General features: G+C 48.4%; 1 protein-coding gene across 1 annotated transcript; it reads right to left on the minus strand.

The window, feature by feature from the left end:
- Positions 1-6,372: 6,372 nt before the first annotated feature.
- On the minus strand, positions 6,373-14,121 carry LOC113428727 (SMAD family member 6-like). The gene is made up of 4 exons (XM_087943814.1): positions 14,079-14,121; positions 12,358-12,734; positions 10,396-10,488; positions 6,373-7,867 (listed from the first exon to the last, which is right to left on the minus strand). The coding sequence occupies exons 2-4, from the start codon at positions 12,728-12,730 to the stop codon at positions 7,329-7,331; spliced, it is 1,005 nt and encodes a 334-aa protein (XP_087799940.1). The 5' UTR covers positions 12,731-12,734; positions 14,079-14,121; the 3' UTR covers positions 6,373-7,328.
- Between the last annotated feature and the right edge of the window lie 2,217 nt (positions 14,122-16,338).

Below are 16,338 nucleotides of genomic sequence, written 5' to 3' on the forward strand. Positions count from 1 at the left end.
TCCTCCTCCTCCTCTTCTTCTTCTTCTTCTTCTATCATCATCTTCTATTTTCTTCTTCTTCTTCTTCTTCTTCTTCTTCTTCTTCTTCTTCTTCTTCTTCTTCTTCTTCTCTTCTTCTTCTTCTTCTTCTTCTTCTTCCTCCTCCTCTTCCTCTTCCTGCTATTCTTTTCCTCCTCGCTTCTTCCTTCTTCTTTCCTTTCTTCTTCTTCCTCCTCCTCCTCCTCCTTCTCCTCCTCCTCCTCCTCCCTCCTCCTCTTCTTCTTCTTCTTCTTCTATCATCATCTTCTATTTTCTTCTTCTTCTTCTTCTTCTTCTTCTTCTTCTTCTTCTTCTTCTTCTTCTTCTTCTTCTTCTTCTTCTTCTTCTATCATCATCTTCTTCTATCATCTTCTCTTCCTCCTCCTCCTCCTCCTCCCCCAAACTGCATTCCCCTTCTAGCACTGATGATGTAACCTACTTGGGTCATGAACCGCCTGCAAGGAAACCACCAAGCTCAGAGACACGCCCCCCTTACAAAAAACAACCCTCTCTTTAAAAATCCACCCCAAACCGGAGCATTTTCCAGCTTTTTTAAAAAAAAAACAGAAGTATGCAGGCTTAGCTGCAGAACCCGGGCGCCTCCCTTGTTCTCAGGATCCCAAATAGCTGGGGGCCAGAATTCTCTCCCGGGTCCCTCTGGGAAGTGTGGGTGAGGCTTTGAAAGGCAGGCAGGGGGGTGGAGATTTAGCAGAGGGAAAGTTGGGCTCCGGGATTCCTAGGAGGGAGGGAGTCCAGCCAGGAGTGGGAAAAAAAAAATCAACAGAATAACACGAGCTGGAAGGCACCCTGGAGGTCTTCTAGTCCAACCCCCTCCTCAAGCAGGAAAATCCTATCCCATTTCAGACAAATGGCTGTCCAGTCACTTCCTAAAAACCCTCAGTGTTGGAGGAGGGAGGGAGGGAGGAGAATAGAGAATAACAGAGTTGGAAGTGACCTCAGAGGTCATCTAGTCCAACCCCCTCCTCAAGCAGGAAAATCCTGTCCCATTTCAGACAAATGGCTGTCCAGTCACTTCCTAAAAACCCTCAGTGTTGGAGGAGGGAGGGAGGGAGGAGAATAGAGAATAACAGAGTTGGAAGTGACCTCAGAGGTCATCTAGTCCAACCCCTCCTCAAGCAGGAAAATACTGTCCCATTTCAGACAAATGGCTGTCCAGTCACTTCCTAAAAACCCTCAGTGTTGGAGGAGGGAGGGAAGGAGGGAGGGAGGGAGAATACAGAATAACAGAGTCGGAAGGGACCTCAGAGGTCATCTAGTCCGACCCCCTGCTCAAGCAGGAAACCCTAGACCATCCCAGACCAACGGCTGTTCCAATGTTCTTTAAAAAGCTGCTGGCGATTTCTTTGGTGGGTTTTTATACTCTGCACCGGGTCCTGGGTGCCCAAAAGGGTCTCCTTTAGTTTGGGAAGAGGGAGGGGCGACTTGGAACCCAACCGGGAGGGAGGGAAGGGAGGGGAAGGACAGAGGCCCAGGACACCTCTATTGCACACCGGGTGGGGCTCAGGTGAGACCAGGTGAGCAGGGAAGAACACGGTGTTGCTCTCCCCACCTGCCTGCGTTTGCAACCGAACAGGTTGGGCTTGTGTGGCCCCACCTAGTCACCTGTATGAGGGGGCGTGGGCAAGGAAGCAGGGTGTCGGCTTGTCCCGCGTCACAAGATGAGCCAATTCAGGCCACCTGGCTGGCATCAGGACGCCCAGCTTGTCCCCTGGTCACTTCCACCCATTCCCTTCTCTTGCGCCTTGCTTAGCAATGGAAATTCTGCTGCCGGTTGTGAAATAGGTAGGTAGGTAGGTAGGTAGGTAGATGATAGGTTAGATAGAGAGATAGCACTATTGGTAGGTAGATGATAGATAGATAGATAGATAGATAGATAGATAGATAGATAGATAGATAGATGGATGATAGGATAGATAGATGATAGATAGATAGATAGATAGATAGATAGATAGATAGATAGATAGATAGATAGATAGATAGATGATAGGATAGATAGATGATAGGATAGATAGATAGATAGATAGATAGATAGATAGATAGATAGATAGATGGATAGATGGATAGATGATGGATAGATGGATAGATAGATAGATAGATAGATAGATAGATAGATAGATAGATAGGATAGATAGCACTATCAATAGGTAGATGATAGATGGATGGATGATAGGATAGAGATAGCCCTATCGATAGGTAGATGATAGATAGAGGGAGGGAGGGAGGAAAAGAATAGATAGATAATACAGATTAAGTGATAAGAGATTAGATAGATATAGATGATAGACAGATGATAGATATAGATGGTTGATAAATGATAATAGATAGATATTAACAAATAAAGACAGTTTAGGAGAGTTAAAGAGATAGACGATAGATATTAACATATAAAGATGAGGAGGGCTATAGATTGATAGGTGATAGAAAGATAGACAGATCGATGGAGATGATAGATATGAACAAATTAGATTGGGAGGGATAGAGAGAGATGATAGATATTAACATATAAAGATAGATTTAAGAGGGATAGAGATAGATAAATAGATGGATAGAAGGATAGAAATATTGATAGATTGATAGAGATGATAGATATTAACAAATTAAGACAGATTAGGAGAGATAGAGATAGATAATATATACTGTAGATAACCTAGATAGACAGATAGACAGATGATAGAATAGATAGAGAGATAAGATTGATAGATTTTCCTTCTGCAAATGGATCTTATGTTCCCATTTTCACATCCCAAGGGTTCATACCCACAACCTGTTCAGGCCCCAGTTTACGCGGGGTGCGAATGCCAATATTATCATTCTGTTATTTCATGGTTTTTGTTAATCCCACCCTTGAGAACAAAAGAGTTAAAAAATATATATAAAATATATAAAATATTGGCAGCAGCCCCACGGGAGCAGTATTATTCCAAAACCTCTATTAAAAAAAAAAACACACACACACACACAAAAAAAAACCACGGGTGGTGTTTTTCCACAAGTCCTTTTGCAAGAGTCTGAAGTGTTCCTTCTTCCTGAGGCGGGGAGTTCCAGAGACACCAGTAGCTTTGGTTAATAACTCTTCCCCTCACTCTTCCTCCCCAGATAAAAGACATCGTGACAGCAGAAAATAAGGGAGGTTTCTCCAGCGGGTTTTATACCCCAGGCAGGTGGAATTTAAAGATCTAAAGTAACCTTTCAAATTAGAAACCTGCTGAACGCCGCCGTCGTCGTTCAGCCCATGGTTCTTCCTCCTCCGAACCAGGTGTGTTGCCCTTCCTGGAGAAGGCCAGCTTCCTTCCCCAAAGGACCCAAGCTTCTAGTCCTCATGAATTCAAACCTAGCCCCCACCCTACCCCCAGGCCGTTTTTGAGCCTCCCTTCTAGGGTCGGTCACCTTCGTAAAAAAATCTGGAATGATCCGCCTAAAGTTCAAACCGGCGAGCCCGTTTGGGGGGTCCCCCTCTGGGAATCCGTGTTTCGTCCCAAGCCCCCGGGGTTGGGAAGCGAATGCAAATCCTGCCACGGCTGCAATCTCAGCCCCATGAACAAAGACCGGGGGTGGGTGGGTGGGTTAAGAGTGTGGGCACTGAGCTACTTGCTTTGCAAAAACAAAAACCAACACCCCCCCTCGCCACAAACGACGGCTGGGGGATCTGGAGGCGGAGGAGTGGTTTTTGGGGTGAGCCTGGCACTTCTCGGCTGTGCCCCTCTTCCTTCCCCACCTGGTCTGAAGTGGTTGGCACACAGGAAAACACCCCCACCCCCCAATACATTCTCCACACCGAGCTGCTAAACCCGCCCGGGCTGAATTTTGCAGCGAAAAGTTGGGTTGAGTTGGCAAGGCAAGGAAAGCCACAGGCAAGAGAGACAGAGAGGCGGATGCCCGAGCTGTCAATCACAGACCCCAGATGAAAGCATTGGGGTGTGGTGGGGTGTGGGTGTGTGTGTGTGTGTGTTTTCCCCCTTTCTTTCTCCCCACATAGCCCCACCTCAAACCCCTGCAAAGTTTGGGCTAGCTAGCTGGATCTCTCTTTTAAGATCCTTGCTGGAGGCAGATTCTCACGACGGGTCCCGCTTGGTTGTCTTCCGATTCCACGGGATGGGAGGCCACAAGGAGACTCAAACTGTCGGGGACAGTTTACCGTTGAGTGGCAACCGTTCGTGGAACGACTTTTTTTCCACACGGGCCGTTGCAATCACGCGTCACCTCAATGTCACTGCGAATGGTGGTTGCGCTGCGGGAAATCATGGTTTGTTTTGAACGGTCGCCGGTTTTCTAAATTTGCTTCCGGCTGGTTCTACACTGATAGGAAGCCGCCAAAGAGGTTTAACAATTTTACTGGCCACAAAAGGGGTTTACAAGTGGCAATGTGCCACAGAAACAACAACCCCTGATGATCCAATGAGGAAGCAACACAATTTGCACAAACAATTTATAACCCGGGTTATAAAAACAACCCTAATTCCCGGGACTGGATATTGTTGCAGTCAAAAATATTCAAGTTCCAGGACTGGATATTTTGTAATCTAAAATATTCAGTTTGGGTTCACCCAAAGATGTAATTCTGCCCTGCCCCGCCCCAAAAAACCCCAACCAGGATTAAAAACAAGCCCATTTGATTGAATGCAGCACCTAAGTTTGCAAATAATTTAAATGAATTTCCATTCCGTGCCAAGGGACAGACTGTTCTTAGCCCTGCCTTTATCTCAAGATGTGAAATATATATATATATATTTCACATCTTGATATATATCAAAACCTGTTGGGTATCTGCCTGCCAAGCAACCACTGATGAAAAGCAGAAAGAGATTGATGGAGGAATGAATTCAAATTTTAAGTAGGACATTAAATTGAAATTTTCTTTTTAGCAGCACTTGTGCAGCGAGAGCGCCCTTTGCTGGCAGGTCTGCAAAAATTCCAGGTTTTGTGCACTAAAAACATATTTATTTGTCTATGATTTCTAGTGACTCCTGAACTCTCCCCCCTCCACTAAAAAAACCAAACCCAAATACAATGCATTTGGAATCTGAACACTGTTTGCACTATGGAGGAGAAGATTTGCACTTTGTGCATGCTCAGGAGCCTGCTAAAGTTAAAAATCCCTCGGGTTTCTGCCTTTTGCAATTGTAAAACTGACAAACTTGCAAAGCACAGGAGACTGATTCAGCCGAACAAGCAGGAGAAAAAAAAACCGGTTGGCAAGCACTCTGTGCATGCTCAGGAATGCTGGATAATTGTAAAACTATTGGAACAGTTTCCTGGATGAGAATATTTAATATTTAGAATAGACGTTGGCATCCGTGCATTTGAATTTTAAGATTTTCAGTGTAGTATATGAAAAAAAATATGATTTGCACTTATATTACAGGTAGTCCTTGACTTACAACGGGTTCATTTAGTGACCATTCGAAGTTACGATGGCACTGAAAAAAAAGTGACTTACGACTGTTTTTTTTCACACTTACGACTGGTGCAGCATCTCCAGGGTTACATGGTCCCCTTTCGCGACCTTCGGACGAGCCAATGGGGAAGCCACATTCACTTAATCTCACAGCTGTGTGATGAACCTCAATCCCTTTAACAACAGTGGAGGTAAAATGGGGGGAAAACTCACTTAAGAACGGTCCTGCTTAGCGGCGGAAATGTTGGCCTCCGTGGCAGTTTGTAAGTCGAGGATTACCTGCACAGTATATTACCCTGTGCAGAAAATACGACCTACCCTGAAAGTAAGACTTAGCTTGATTTTTTTTACACGTGCACCCAAAATAAGCCCTAATTAAGATCCAGAGTGGCCGGGTAAAAATTAGGCTGGGATGGGGATTGGGGTGAGTGTGGAGCTGCCCTACCTATATATACATATATATATATATAATATATATTATATTATATAAAATATATAATGGAAAAGAGATCAAAACACAAACGACCCAGGAGATTAAAGCACAAGATCCAGGATATCTCCACAACATAACTCACAAGGCCATCACACAGCCCGTTATACCAACATCAATTCCATCAACCAATCAAGAAGCAGCAGCGCAGCCAACCAGCCCCCCACACCACCAGTATTTATAGAGAGACGGCAGCTCCGATCACACACTGCTTGTACTGGCACGAAGCCGAAAGCACCAGCCTGAGGATGGCAAGTGGGACCTCGCCGAAACGTCGCCAAGATACTCTTAATCTTACACGGGAAAAGACCCGAACACACCTAGACCTACACCTAGACCTGGTGCCTTTTTTGGTGGCAAAAAATAAAATAAAAAATAAGACAGGGTCTTATTTTCAGGGAAACAGTAAAAAAAAATCGGTTTTTCTTTCACAAGAACCACAAAAAACTTTTTTTTTTAAAAAAAAGCAATTTAATCTCAAAGAAATACAGAAGGAAAACGCAGTCCTAAATATTCCTTATTTCCTAACACAGACATCTTTAACTCTTCTCCAAACTCCACAACTTCTCAAACCCCACAGCAACTTAACAAACTCTCCATCCATAAATGCGAACGTTTTTACATTTTTCAACCGATCGATTTCCCGCCGTCTTTCCAAGCGTTCTTATCTTTCGTCGTTCCCCCCTAAAACGTGACTCTTTTCTTCTTCAGTTTTTCAACGTTCAGCTCCAGAAGGAAGAAGGCGGGGTGAATTCTCATATCAAGTTTAGCTGCTGTGCTGGGACCACGTACAGGCAGTCCTCAAACTTACGACCGTCCGTTTAATGGCCGTGAAAAATTACAAGGCCTCTCGTGGGATCACAATTAAAACTGACTTGGCAACGGACTCGCATTTATGACTTTGGGTGACTTTTCCGACGAGTCGAGTCGAAAGCCGGATTTGAACCACTGCGGGGATTCGCTGGACTTGCTTTCCAACCTTATGATCCACTTAACAACGGCAGCCATGTCTTTAACCCCCGTCCCCGTTGGCTCTCGCCAAAGAAAGAAAATGCGGGAAGGCGGTTTCGCTCAACAGCTGCTTGACTAACGACGGCAGTGATTTGGCTAGCAACAAAAAATAAAATAAAATTGGGTGCATCTCACGGAGCAACCGCCTGGCTTACCGACGGACGTTCTGGTCGTAAGTCGAGAACTGCCTGCATTTAGGTCACAAAAGCAATAGGTATTTCGGAAGACAGGGGGGAAAGCAGGGAGCCCCTGAAAGCTTGAAGAGCTCTCCGGCGAAGGAAATTTAGCTTCTCGCCTCGCCGAATGATCTACGTTTGGGGTCAGCGTGCGTTCCCACAACACCCCACCGTTGCGTTGTCGTTACTTCCCTCCACACTTCACACACAAATGGCTTCATCTCGGGGCGTTGAGCAGCACTTCCAGCCAACACGGGCAAGAAGTAATGAACCGGCGGGTGTAAGACGCACCCCAACCTTTACCGAAACTGATCCGGATCGTGTGCCCATCGTGGGGGCCCTCGCCGGTGACCGGGCGCCTGCCCGCCAGGTGCGTGGCCCGGTCGTAATCGAAGACCTTGATGGAGTAACCGGGGAGGATTTTGTGAACCGGAGGGGCGGAGCTCCCCCCGGTCCCCAGAGTGGGGGAACAGACGAAGAGGGGGTGCTCGCTTCGGTTGCAAGCCCAGACCCCGCTGGCTTCTTGGCTGAGCAACAAACCCCGTCCGATTTTAGCCTGTGTTCTCCGGACAGCCGGGCTGCGGTTTTGGGATGACAGCTGGCCCAGGCAGAGTCCGCTGCCGTTGGGGAGGTTGGAGAAAACGCAGACGTAATCTCCATGCACCGGGTAGAGCCTCCCCACGCGGTGGCGATACTCCCAGTAAGCCAGTTTGCACCAGTAGCCGTCTCTCAGGGAGCAGCGGGAAAGGGTCGTGTCTGTGGGAGAGAAGGGGACGAACCGGGTTAACAAATAGTCTTCAGCTGCGACAGTTTTACAACGGCGCTTGAGAAAAGGAGTTCTGTTTTTGCAACCCTTTGCACAAACTAGTGGGACAATGGATTGAACCCAAGGGTCTTCAAACGTGGCAAGTTTTAAGACTTGTGGACTTCAACTCCCAGAATTCCTGAGCTAACAGGACTGGAGGGGGAGGAATTCTGGGAGTTGAAGTCCACAAGTCTGAAAGCTGTCAAGTTTGAAGACTCCTGGAATAGATAAATAGAGAAAGAGAAGAGAGAGAGAGAGAAAGAGAGAGAAAAGGAAGGAAGGAAGGAGAGAAGGAGGGAGAGAGAGGAAGGCAGGCGGGTTAGACTAGAAGACCTCCAAGGTCCCTTTCCAATCTCTTATTCCGTCATTATTATTATCCACACAGGATGCTAGATGGGATCCAAACAAATATTTTTGTACATCAAGGACTATTTAGCCTCTTTCTCTGTCTCTCTGTCTCTGTCTTTCTCTCTCTCTCTCTCTCTCTCTCTCTCTCTCTCTCTCTCTCTCTCATCTCTCTCTCTCTCTCTTTCTCTCTCTCTCTCATCTTTCTCTCATCTCTTTCTCTCTTTTCTCTCTCTCTGTTTCTCTCTCTCTCATCTCTCTCCCTCTCATCTTTCTCTCATCTTTCTCTTTTCTCTCTCTCTCTCTCTCATCTTTCTCTCTCTCTCTCCCTCTCATCTCTCTCTCTCTCTCATCTCTCTCTCTCCCTCTCTGTGTGTCTCTCTCTCTCCATCTCCTTCCCTCTCTTTCTGTCTCTCTCATCTCTCTCTCTCTCTCTCTCATCTCTCTCTCATCTTTCTCTCATCTCTCATCTCTTTCTCTCTCTTTCTCTCTCTCTCTCTCCCCCTCTCTCTGTGTCTCTCTCTCTCCATCTCTCCCTCTCTCTCTCTCTCTCTCTCTCATCTCTTTCTCATCTCTTTCTCTCCCCCCTCTCTCTCTCCCCCCTCTCTCTGTCTCTCTCTCTCTCTCCCACCCCCCTCTCCTCTGTCTCCCCGCCACTTCCTCTTGTTAGAAACAAACAGCCGGGTCCGTCTGGCCGCCTCTAGGAGAAGGAAGGAGGAAACTAGCCGCCTCCAACGTGGACTTCCTGGTGCCTTCCCTTCTCTAGGACAATCCACCAAACGTGGCCCGCCCAGGCAAAACAAAGGTGGCCTCTAATCCTTCCTCTCTCTCTCTCTCTCCCCCTCTGTGCCCCGCAGCTTGGAAGGGTGGGGGTGGTGGGGGGAGAGGGAGAAGGGAGGAAGAGGAAGCTGTCCTTCTGGAAATAGGAAAATAAAATTCACCCCCCCCCCCAAAAATATTCCTTTGGATCCCGTCTAAAGGCCTGTGCGGATAATAATAATGATGGAATAAGAGAGTGGGAAGGGGCCTTGGAGGTCTTCTAGTCTAACCCGCCTGCCTCCCCCACCCTCCTTTTTTCCTTCTTCTCTCTCTCTCTCTCTCTCTTTCAACAGAAAAACAGTTGGAAGGGACCTCAGTGGTCTTCTAGATCTAAACCCCTACCTCCCTGTTTCTTTCCTTCCTTCTTTCTTTCCTTCTTTCTTTCTCTTTCATTTTTTCTTTCCTTTTCTTTCTTTCTTCTTCCTTTCTTCAGAATAACAGAGTTGGACCTTGACCTTCTAGTCCAACCCACCTGTTTCTACGTTCTTTCTTTCTCTCTCTCTCTCTCTTTCTTTCCTTTCTTTTTCTTTCTTTCTTTTTTCTTTCTTTCTTTCTTTCTTTCTTTCTTTCTTTCTTTCTTTCTTTCTTTTCTTTTCTTTTCCTTTTCTTTTCTTTTCTTTCCTTATTCTTTTGTCCCCTTCCTTCCTGCTTTCCCTCCTTCCCTTTCTTTCTTTCTTCCTCTTTTCTTTCCTTTTTCTTCCTTCCTTCCTTCCCTTTCTCTCTTCAGAATAACGGAGTTGGAAGGGACCTTAGAGGCCTTCTAGACCAACCCCCATGCCTCCCTGTTTCTTTCTTTTTTTCTTTTTTTCTTTCTTTTTCTTTCCTTCTTTCTTTCTTTTTCTTTCTTTCCTTCTTTCTTTCTTTCTTTCTTTCTTTCTTTCTTTCTTTCTTTCTTTCTTTCTTTCTTTCTTTTCTTTCTTTTCTTTCCTTTTTCTTTATTTCCTCTTCCTTCTTTCCTACCAAACGTACAAATCCCACTGAATAACACAGTTGGGAGGGAACTTAGAGGTCTTCTAGTCCAACCCCCCTCCCCAAGTGGGAGACCCTTATATCATTTCTGGCAAATGTCCAGTCTCTTCTTGGCGGGGGGGGGGAGGGGGGGAAACACCACCCTCCAGCGATGGAGAAGCCACAACTTCTGGAGAAAAAGCCCTTCCACTGATCCCATTGTCCTTCGCTGCCAGTTAAGGCTGCCAATCACTCCAGCCCCCTTTTCTGCGTCAGCTGTGACTTAAAAACAACCCCACTGTGTAACCAAACTGCCCCCACCCCACCCAAGGACGAAGCCCACCCCCACCCCTCTTTCTTTACCTACCTTGCCATCCTTTGCAGTTGTTTTCCAAAACGTTAGTGCACTTCAGGGGTGTAGAAAAAGGGGAGATTTTGCAATACGGCGGTGGAGGGGTGTCTGTGAAAAAGAGCCGGACAGAAGGAAAACAATGTGAGACGTTTCGAAAGGCAGGAGGCCGTCCTCAATTCACAACCACAACGGAGCCCCAAATTTCTGCCGTTAAGCGAGACAAGCTGTGGTCACCTTTGCCCCCATTTTTGCAAATTACTGCAGTTGTTAAGCTAGTCACCGGGTTAAGGGAACCTGGCTTTCTCTGTTGACTTGGCTTGTCAGAAGGAGAGCAAAAAAAGGAATCACGTGATTTCCCGGGATTGCTGCGACCGTCATAAGTAGGAGTCAGTGGCTGAGCATCCGAATTTTAAGGATGCTGGAAAATGGTCGTAAGTATGAAAAATGGGCCTAAGTCGCTTTTTTAATGCTATTGTAACTTTGAACAGTCAATTTTCTGTGTATGATAGATAGATAGATAGATAGATAGATAGATAGATAGATAGATAGATAGATAGATGGATAGATAGATAGATAGACAGACAGACAGACAGACAGACAGGAGAGAGAGAGAGAATGATAGAGAGAGATAGAATGATAGATAGAATGATAGAGATAGATATATAGAGAGATAGAATGATAGAGAATGATAGAGAGAATGATACATAGGTAGATAGATAGATAGATAGATAGATAGATAAATAGATGATAGATAGATGATAGATAGATAGATAGATAGATAGATAGATAGATAGATAGATAGAAGATAGAGATAGATAGACAGACTGACTGACAGACAGATTATAAAATAGATGGAGATAGGAAAGAGAGAGGGAGGGAGGGAGGGAGGAAAAAGGAAGGAAAGGAAGGAAAAGATGGATAGATTAGCTAGAGAGAGAGAATATGAAAATAAATAGATGGAGCTAGGGAAGGGAGAGAGGAAGAAAAGGCAGCAAGGAAAATGGATAGATAGATAGATAGATAGATAGATAGATAGATAGATAGATAGATAGATAGATAGATAGATAGATAGATAGATATGATATATGATATATGATATATGATATGATATATAGATAGAAGGGACCTTGGAGGCCTTCTAGTCCAACCCCTGAAGATGGAAAACTAGAATAAGTAGAAAATTATGATACTTGGGACCAAGTATCCTTTTTTATACATTATTAGATTAGATAGTAGATAGATAGATAGGTGGATAGATAGAGAGATAGATAGATAGATAGATAGATGATAGATAGATAGATAGATAGATAGATGATAGATAGATAGATAGATAGATAGATAGATAGATAGATAGATAGATAGATAGATAGATAGATGATAGATAGATAGAAAGATAGATAGATAGATAGATAGATAGATAGATAGATAGATAATAGATAGAGACAGAGAGATGATAGATCAGGGGTGCCCAAACTTGGCAACTTTAAGACTTGTAGACTTCAAGAATTCCTCTGGGAGTTGACGACCCTAATTCTTAAAGTTGCCAAGTTTGGAAGACCCTCTGTGATAGACAGATGGATGATAGATAGAGATTTGCGGATGCTTTATTTAAAGCGAATTCGTCCCTCCATGATCTCATGACCTCTGTAGATGCCATACATTAAATACATTAAAAAAAAAAACCCACCCTAACAACCAAACTGCCATTTCCCACCGTGGTTCGGTCGCATAACGAGGATTCCCCTAGCCTAGGACCCAACCCTCCCACATCTGGGGGTTTATTCCGAGCGAAGCTGTGCAAACTTCTCCAGCAGCAACGCCTGCCTGACCTCCTTGCACCACGTGTGTGTGTGTGTGTGTTTGTGTGTGTGTGTGTGTGTGTGTTTGTGTGTGTGCGTGCATCCCTGTCTCAGGTCCAGCATCTGTCTACTACCCCTCCCCGCTCTTCTTGCCCCCCCTCCTCCCCCATATACCCACCGGGGAGAGCCAGCCGGCTAAGGTGGTGAGGGTTGCAGCAATGGAGACCCCTCGCCTCGCCCCCGGCGCTCTTGCAAAGGCACAGCCGCTTGACCTCGTGGGGTTGCCGGAGGTCCGGCCAGCGGTAGAGGCGGCAGAGGAGCAGCGAAGCCGACGGGCCGGCCTTCCCCCCGCGGGCTTCGACCCAAAGGCAGCCCGATTCTCCCTGGCTCTCCACCGCCTGCAGCAGCAGCTCCAGCTCCTTGTCCTTCAGCTTCTTGAAGAGCGCGTGGGCCGCGGGTTTCAGGCCGCCGTGGGTGTCGTCTGGGCCGGGCGTTACGCAGCGCAGCCTCCAGAGCCGTTGCACCAAGCTGGCTCTCCGAGACCGGAACATGAGGCTCGGGGGGGGGGGAAACCGGAGGGGGAAAGAACAGAAGCAGATTAAAGGGAGTCGGAAGGGACCTTTGGAGGTCATCTAGTCCAACCCCCACCCCCACCCCAAGGAAGCATGGAGACCCCCTACACCGTTTCCGACCGACGGCAAGTCCACGTGGCTCTTCTTGGAAAAGCTCCCGCCATTTCTGAATCCCAGAATAATAACAAAGAGTCGGAAGGGACCTTGGAGGTCATCTAGTCCAACCTCCCCTGCCCGACCCAAGCAGGAGAACCTATTGCTGACGGGGATGGCAGTCCACAGTCTCTTGTTTGAAAGCTTCCAGGGATGAAGCTCCCACAATTTCTGAATCACAGAATAATAACAAGAGTCGGAAGGGACCTTGGAGGTCATCTAGTCCAACCCCCCCTGCCCTACCCAAGCAGGAGACTTTACACCATTTCTGACCGATGGCAAGTCCACAGTTTCTTCTTGAAAGCTTCCACGGATGACGCCCCGCCACTTCTGAAGGCAACTTCTGTCCCATTGAATGTAGAATACTAGAGTCCGAAGGGACCTTGGAGGTCATCTAGTCCAACCCCCCTCCCCCCCGACCCACCCAAGCAGGAGACCCTACCCCGTTTCAGACCGACGGCAAGTCCACAGTTTCTTCTTGAAAGCTTCCAGGGATGAAGCTCCCATCACAACTCCCGAAGTTGATTGCTCTCTCCCTTGTCAGAAAATAGGCTGCTGGACTCGAACCCCTTCTGAATCCCGGCCAGAGGGCTGGTTTAGATGTCCCCTTAAGTTCCCTCCCCTTTCTCTGCCCGGCCTAACTCACAGGGTTGTTGTTGTTGTTACAAGCAGGGGGGAGGTGGTGGAAAAAAAACAGAAGAGGAAACGTGAAGTCGGCTACCTTTTGTTCCAGGGGGGGGGAAGCAACTTATCAATAAGGCCAAAAATAAAACACAATTGTGGGACTTTATAGCCACACGATCCATTCTTCTCTTAGGGCGAGATTCTGCTCACCTCTGGCCACAAATCTGTGCAAAAAGTGCAAAAAAACAGGGAGGCGGACACCCCCCCCTCCGCCGAGGCCCTCTCACACTTGCTGAAATGGGCACCCCTGAATTCAGGAGCTGACCCCCCTTTTCCCACAATCTGGGGAGAACACGACCCTCCCCAAATGCATCACCTATCCACCCCAGTTATGGGTCAATGCAGAAACACCCAGGTGCAGCCCAGGCCCCCAAAAACACCACCATCTTTGGGAAGGATGCCCCGATTCTCCCCCCACACACACCCTCCCCCTAGAACGAAAGGGCTACCCAGTGTTCGAGTCCCCGCACCGCCCCAAGAAATCACTCACTGCGTAAGAGGGTCAGATCTCTGCCTGGATGCTGCCCGTACTGGAGAAGAGACCCACAGATTTCCTGCCCCGATCTTTTCTTTTGCCGGCTGATCCCTCCTCCTCCTTCCCTAACCCGGCCTTCTGGGGCAGGGAGAGGAAACAGGAGGGTGGGGGGGCCTGCTGGAGTAACCTCAGTTTGCAGGGGGGGGCACTTGTTGGAGAGCAGAATGGGGTTGATTCAGGGCTCAGCACCCACCCCAAAACAAAGGGTTTTGTTTTGTTTTTTACTCCAGACGTGGCGAACCGGACCCCAATTCCTTGCTTTGAAGGGGTGGAACAGTTAGGGTTTTTTTTGGGGGGGGGGGGTGTCTGCAAAGGGGCAAGGCTGGGCCCCTCTTCTTATTTTCACGCCAGCTTTGAAGTTGCAATCTCCTTGCAAACTTTGAGTTGAAGTCCAGCCTTGTTGGCTGGGCTGAGGTCAGGGCTGAATAAACTGGAATGGAAGGAAACCCCCTGCCCCCGTTGTGGATTTGCACCAACAAAGAAGCTGGGTTGGCTCCCCTTAAGTCTCCCCCTCGTGACACCCCCAATGTCTTAATTCTGGGGCACAGGAGTGACGTTACTACTGCAGCAAGTCATTCCGTGTTCCGCAATCTTGTTCCTCAAAAGGAACAAGCAAGCAAGCTATGTTTCCGTGCTGATAGCAAGCCAATTCCCCCCCCCGCTCCCCTTTATCCTGGTTTGGCCTCATTTTGCCCCTCTGACCACCCCAGGAATCAAAGCCCGCACCCTACTAGGCAGCCCTAGAGACGCACCCCGTCTCCTCGGATTACAGAAATGGATAATTCCCTTTCCAAGCTCTCCTTGAACCCCCGCAACCATTCCGCCAGCCAAGCCAGGTTTCTAGTCCTCAAGGTCCCCGTTTCTGCTTTGACCCGAGTTAGAACCAAGGAGCCCCTTTTTGGGAGGGGGGCAGCACCTGCCACGGTTTCTCCTCTTCCGCAGGGAGACAGGAAGCCAACCGAGTTCGCAAGGGGTTTCACACACCCCCTTCCACCCTAAACGTGGGGACTTCTGGGGGGTGTCTCTCCTGCCAAAGAGGAAGGGAAAGGAGGGCGGGGGGGAAGGGCTTTCCAAAGATCAGCAAGGCTGTCCCTTTAAGAAGCCAGGGCGTTCGCTCCGCGGCTCCTCTTCCAACTTCCCCAAGAGATACGAGAGATTGCGCTGGCGCCGCGCGGCTCTGGGTCCCAGGACCGAGCCAGCGGCGCTTGGCGCCAGCAAGGCAAGGCTGGGAGGTCGCTTCCCGCCCCCCCACCACCATCCGCCCTCCTCCACGTCCTGCTAGCAAAAGCAGCGCTCCCTCTCCTTCCCATTGCCAAAGCCAGCATCTGAAAAGAGAACGGCCCTTCCCTCTGCGCGCGCCCGGGGCACCCCAAGCAGATCCAACCTACCCACATCTGATCTGAAATCCACCCCCACCCCCGCCCCATCGGAGAAAGCTGGCTCTTGGGGGCAGGAGGGGAAGGAAGTGGGAGTCCCTCCACCCCCCCCTCCCATTGCCAAAGACAGCATCTCAAAGGGAATTGCTCTTCCCCTCCGTGCGCTCTGCGCCCCAGCTCTCCAAAACGCACGGCGCGCCCCGGAGCATCCCAAGGAGTGCCACCCCACCCAGATGTGATCTGAAACGCCCCCGGAGAAAGCTGGCTCTTGGGGCCAGGAGAGGAAGGGAAGTGGAAGTCCCCCCCAAGCCAAAACTAGCGTTTATTTCAAAGGGAATTGCCCTTCCCTAACGTGCGCCCTGGCTCTCCAAAACGCACGAAAAACTGGACAGGAGGGAGGGAAGTTGGGGAGGGCCTCGCCAGCCTGGCTCGGTCCTTTAGCAGCCGGGGGTGGGAGGAGGGGGAGTGCTGGCCACGGGGTGACCTCTGGCGCCGGCCCCAGTCGGGCTGCGCTTGGTGGCGGCGGACAGGATCTTATCAAGAGGCAGGAAACTGCTTGCAAAAGAAAAAGAAACAAAAAAAAAACGGAGACAAGAGGAGTCAGGAATGGGGAAGCGGTTTTGCAATGGGGCCGGGATGGGGCTTGGGAAGGAGAGCGAGCAGCTCCGCGGTGAAGCTCAAAGGAAGCCCAGCATCCTGGTTTCCCAACAGCCGCGAGCCGGCCTCCCTGGGGCGCCTAAGATTGCCTGCACTTCCTGACCCAGGTAGACTGTTCTTTGGCAGGAAGGCTCTGCTCTCGTTATCTCCCTCGGCTGGGGTGGATGGGGGTGGGGTGGGGA

This window comes from Notechis scutatus, chromosome 14 (assembly GCF_049901735.1).
Source record: "Notechis scutatus isolate UNSWTSFEM ecotype Mainland chromosome 14, rNotScu1.2, whole genome shotgun sequence".
NCBI classification, from domain to species: domain Eukaryota; kingdom Metazoa; phylum Chordata; class Lepidosauria; order Squamata; family Elapidae; genus Notechis; species Notechis scutatus.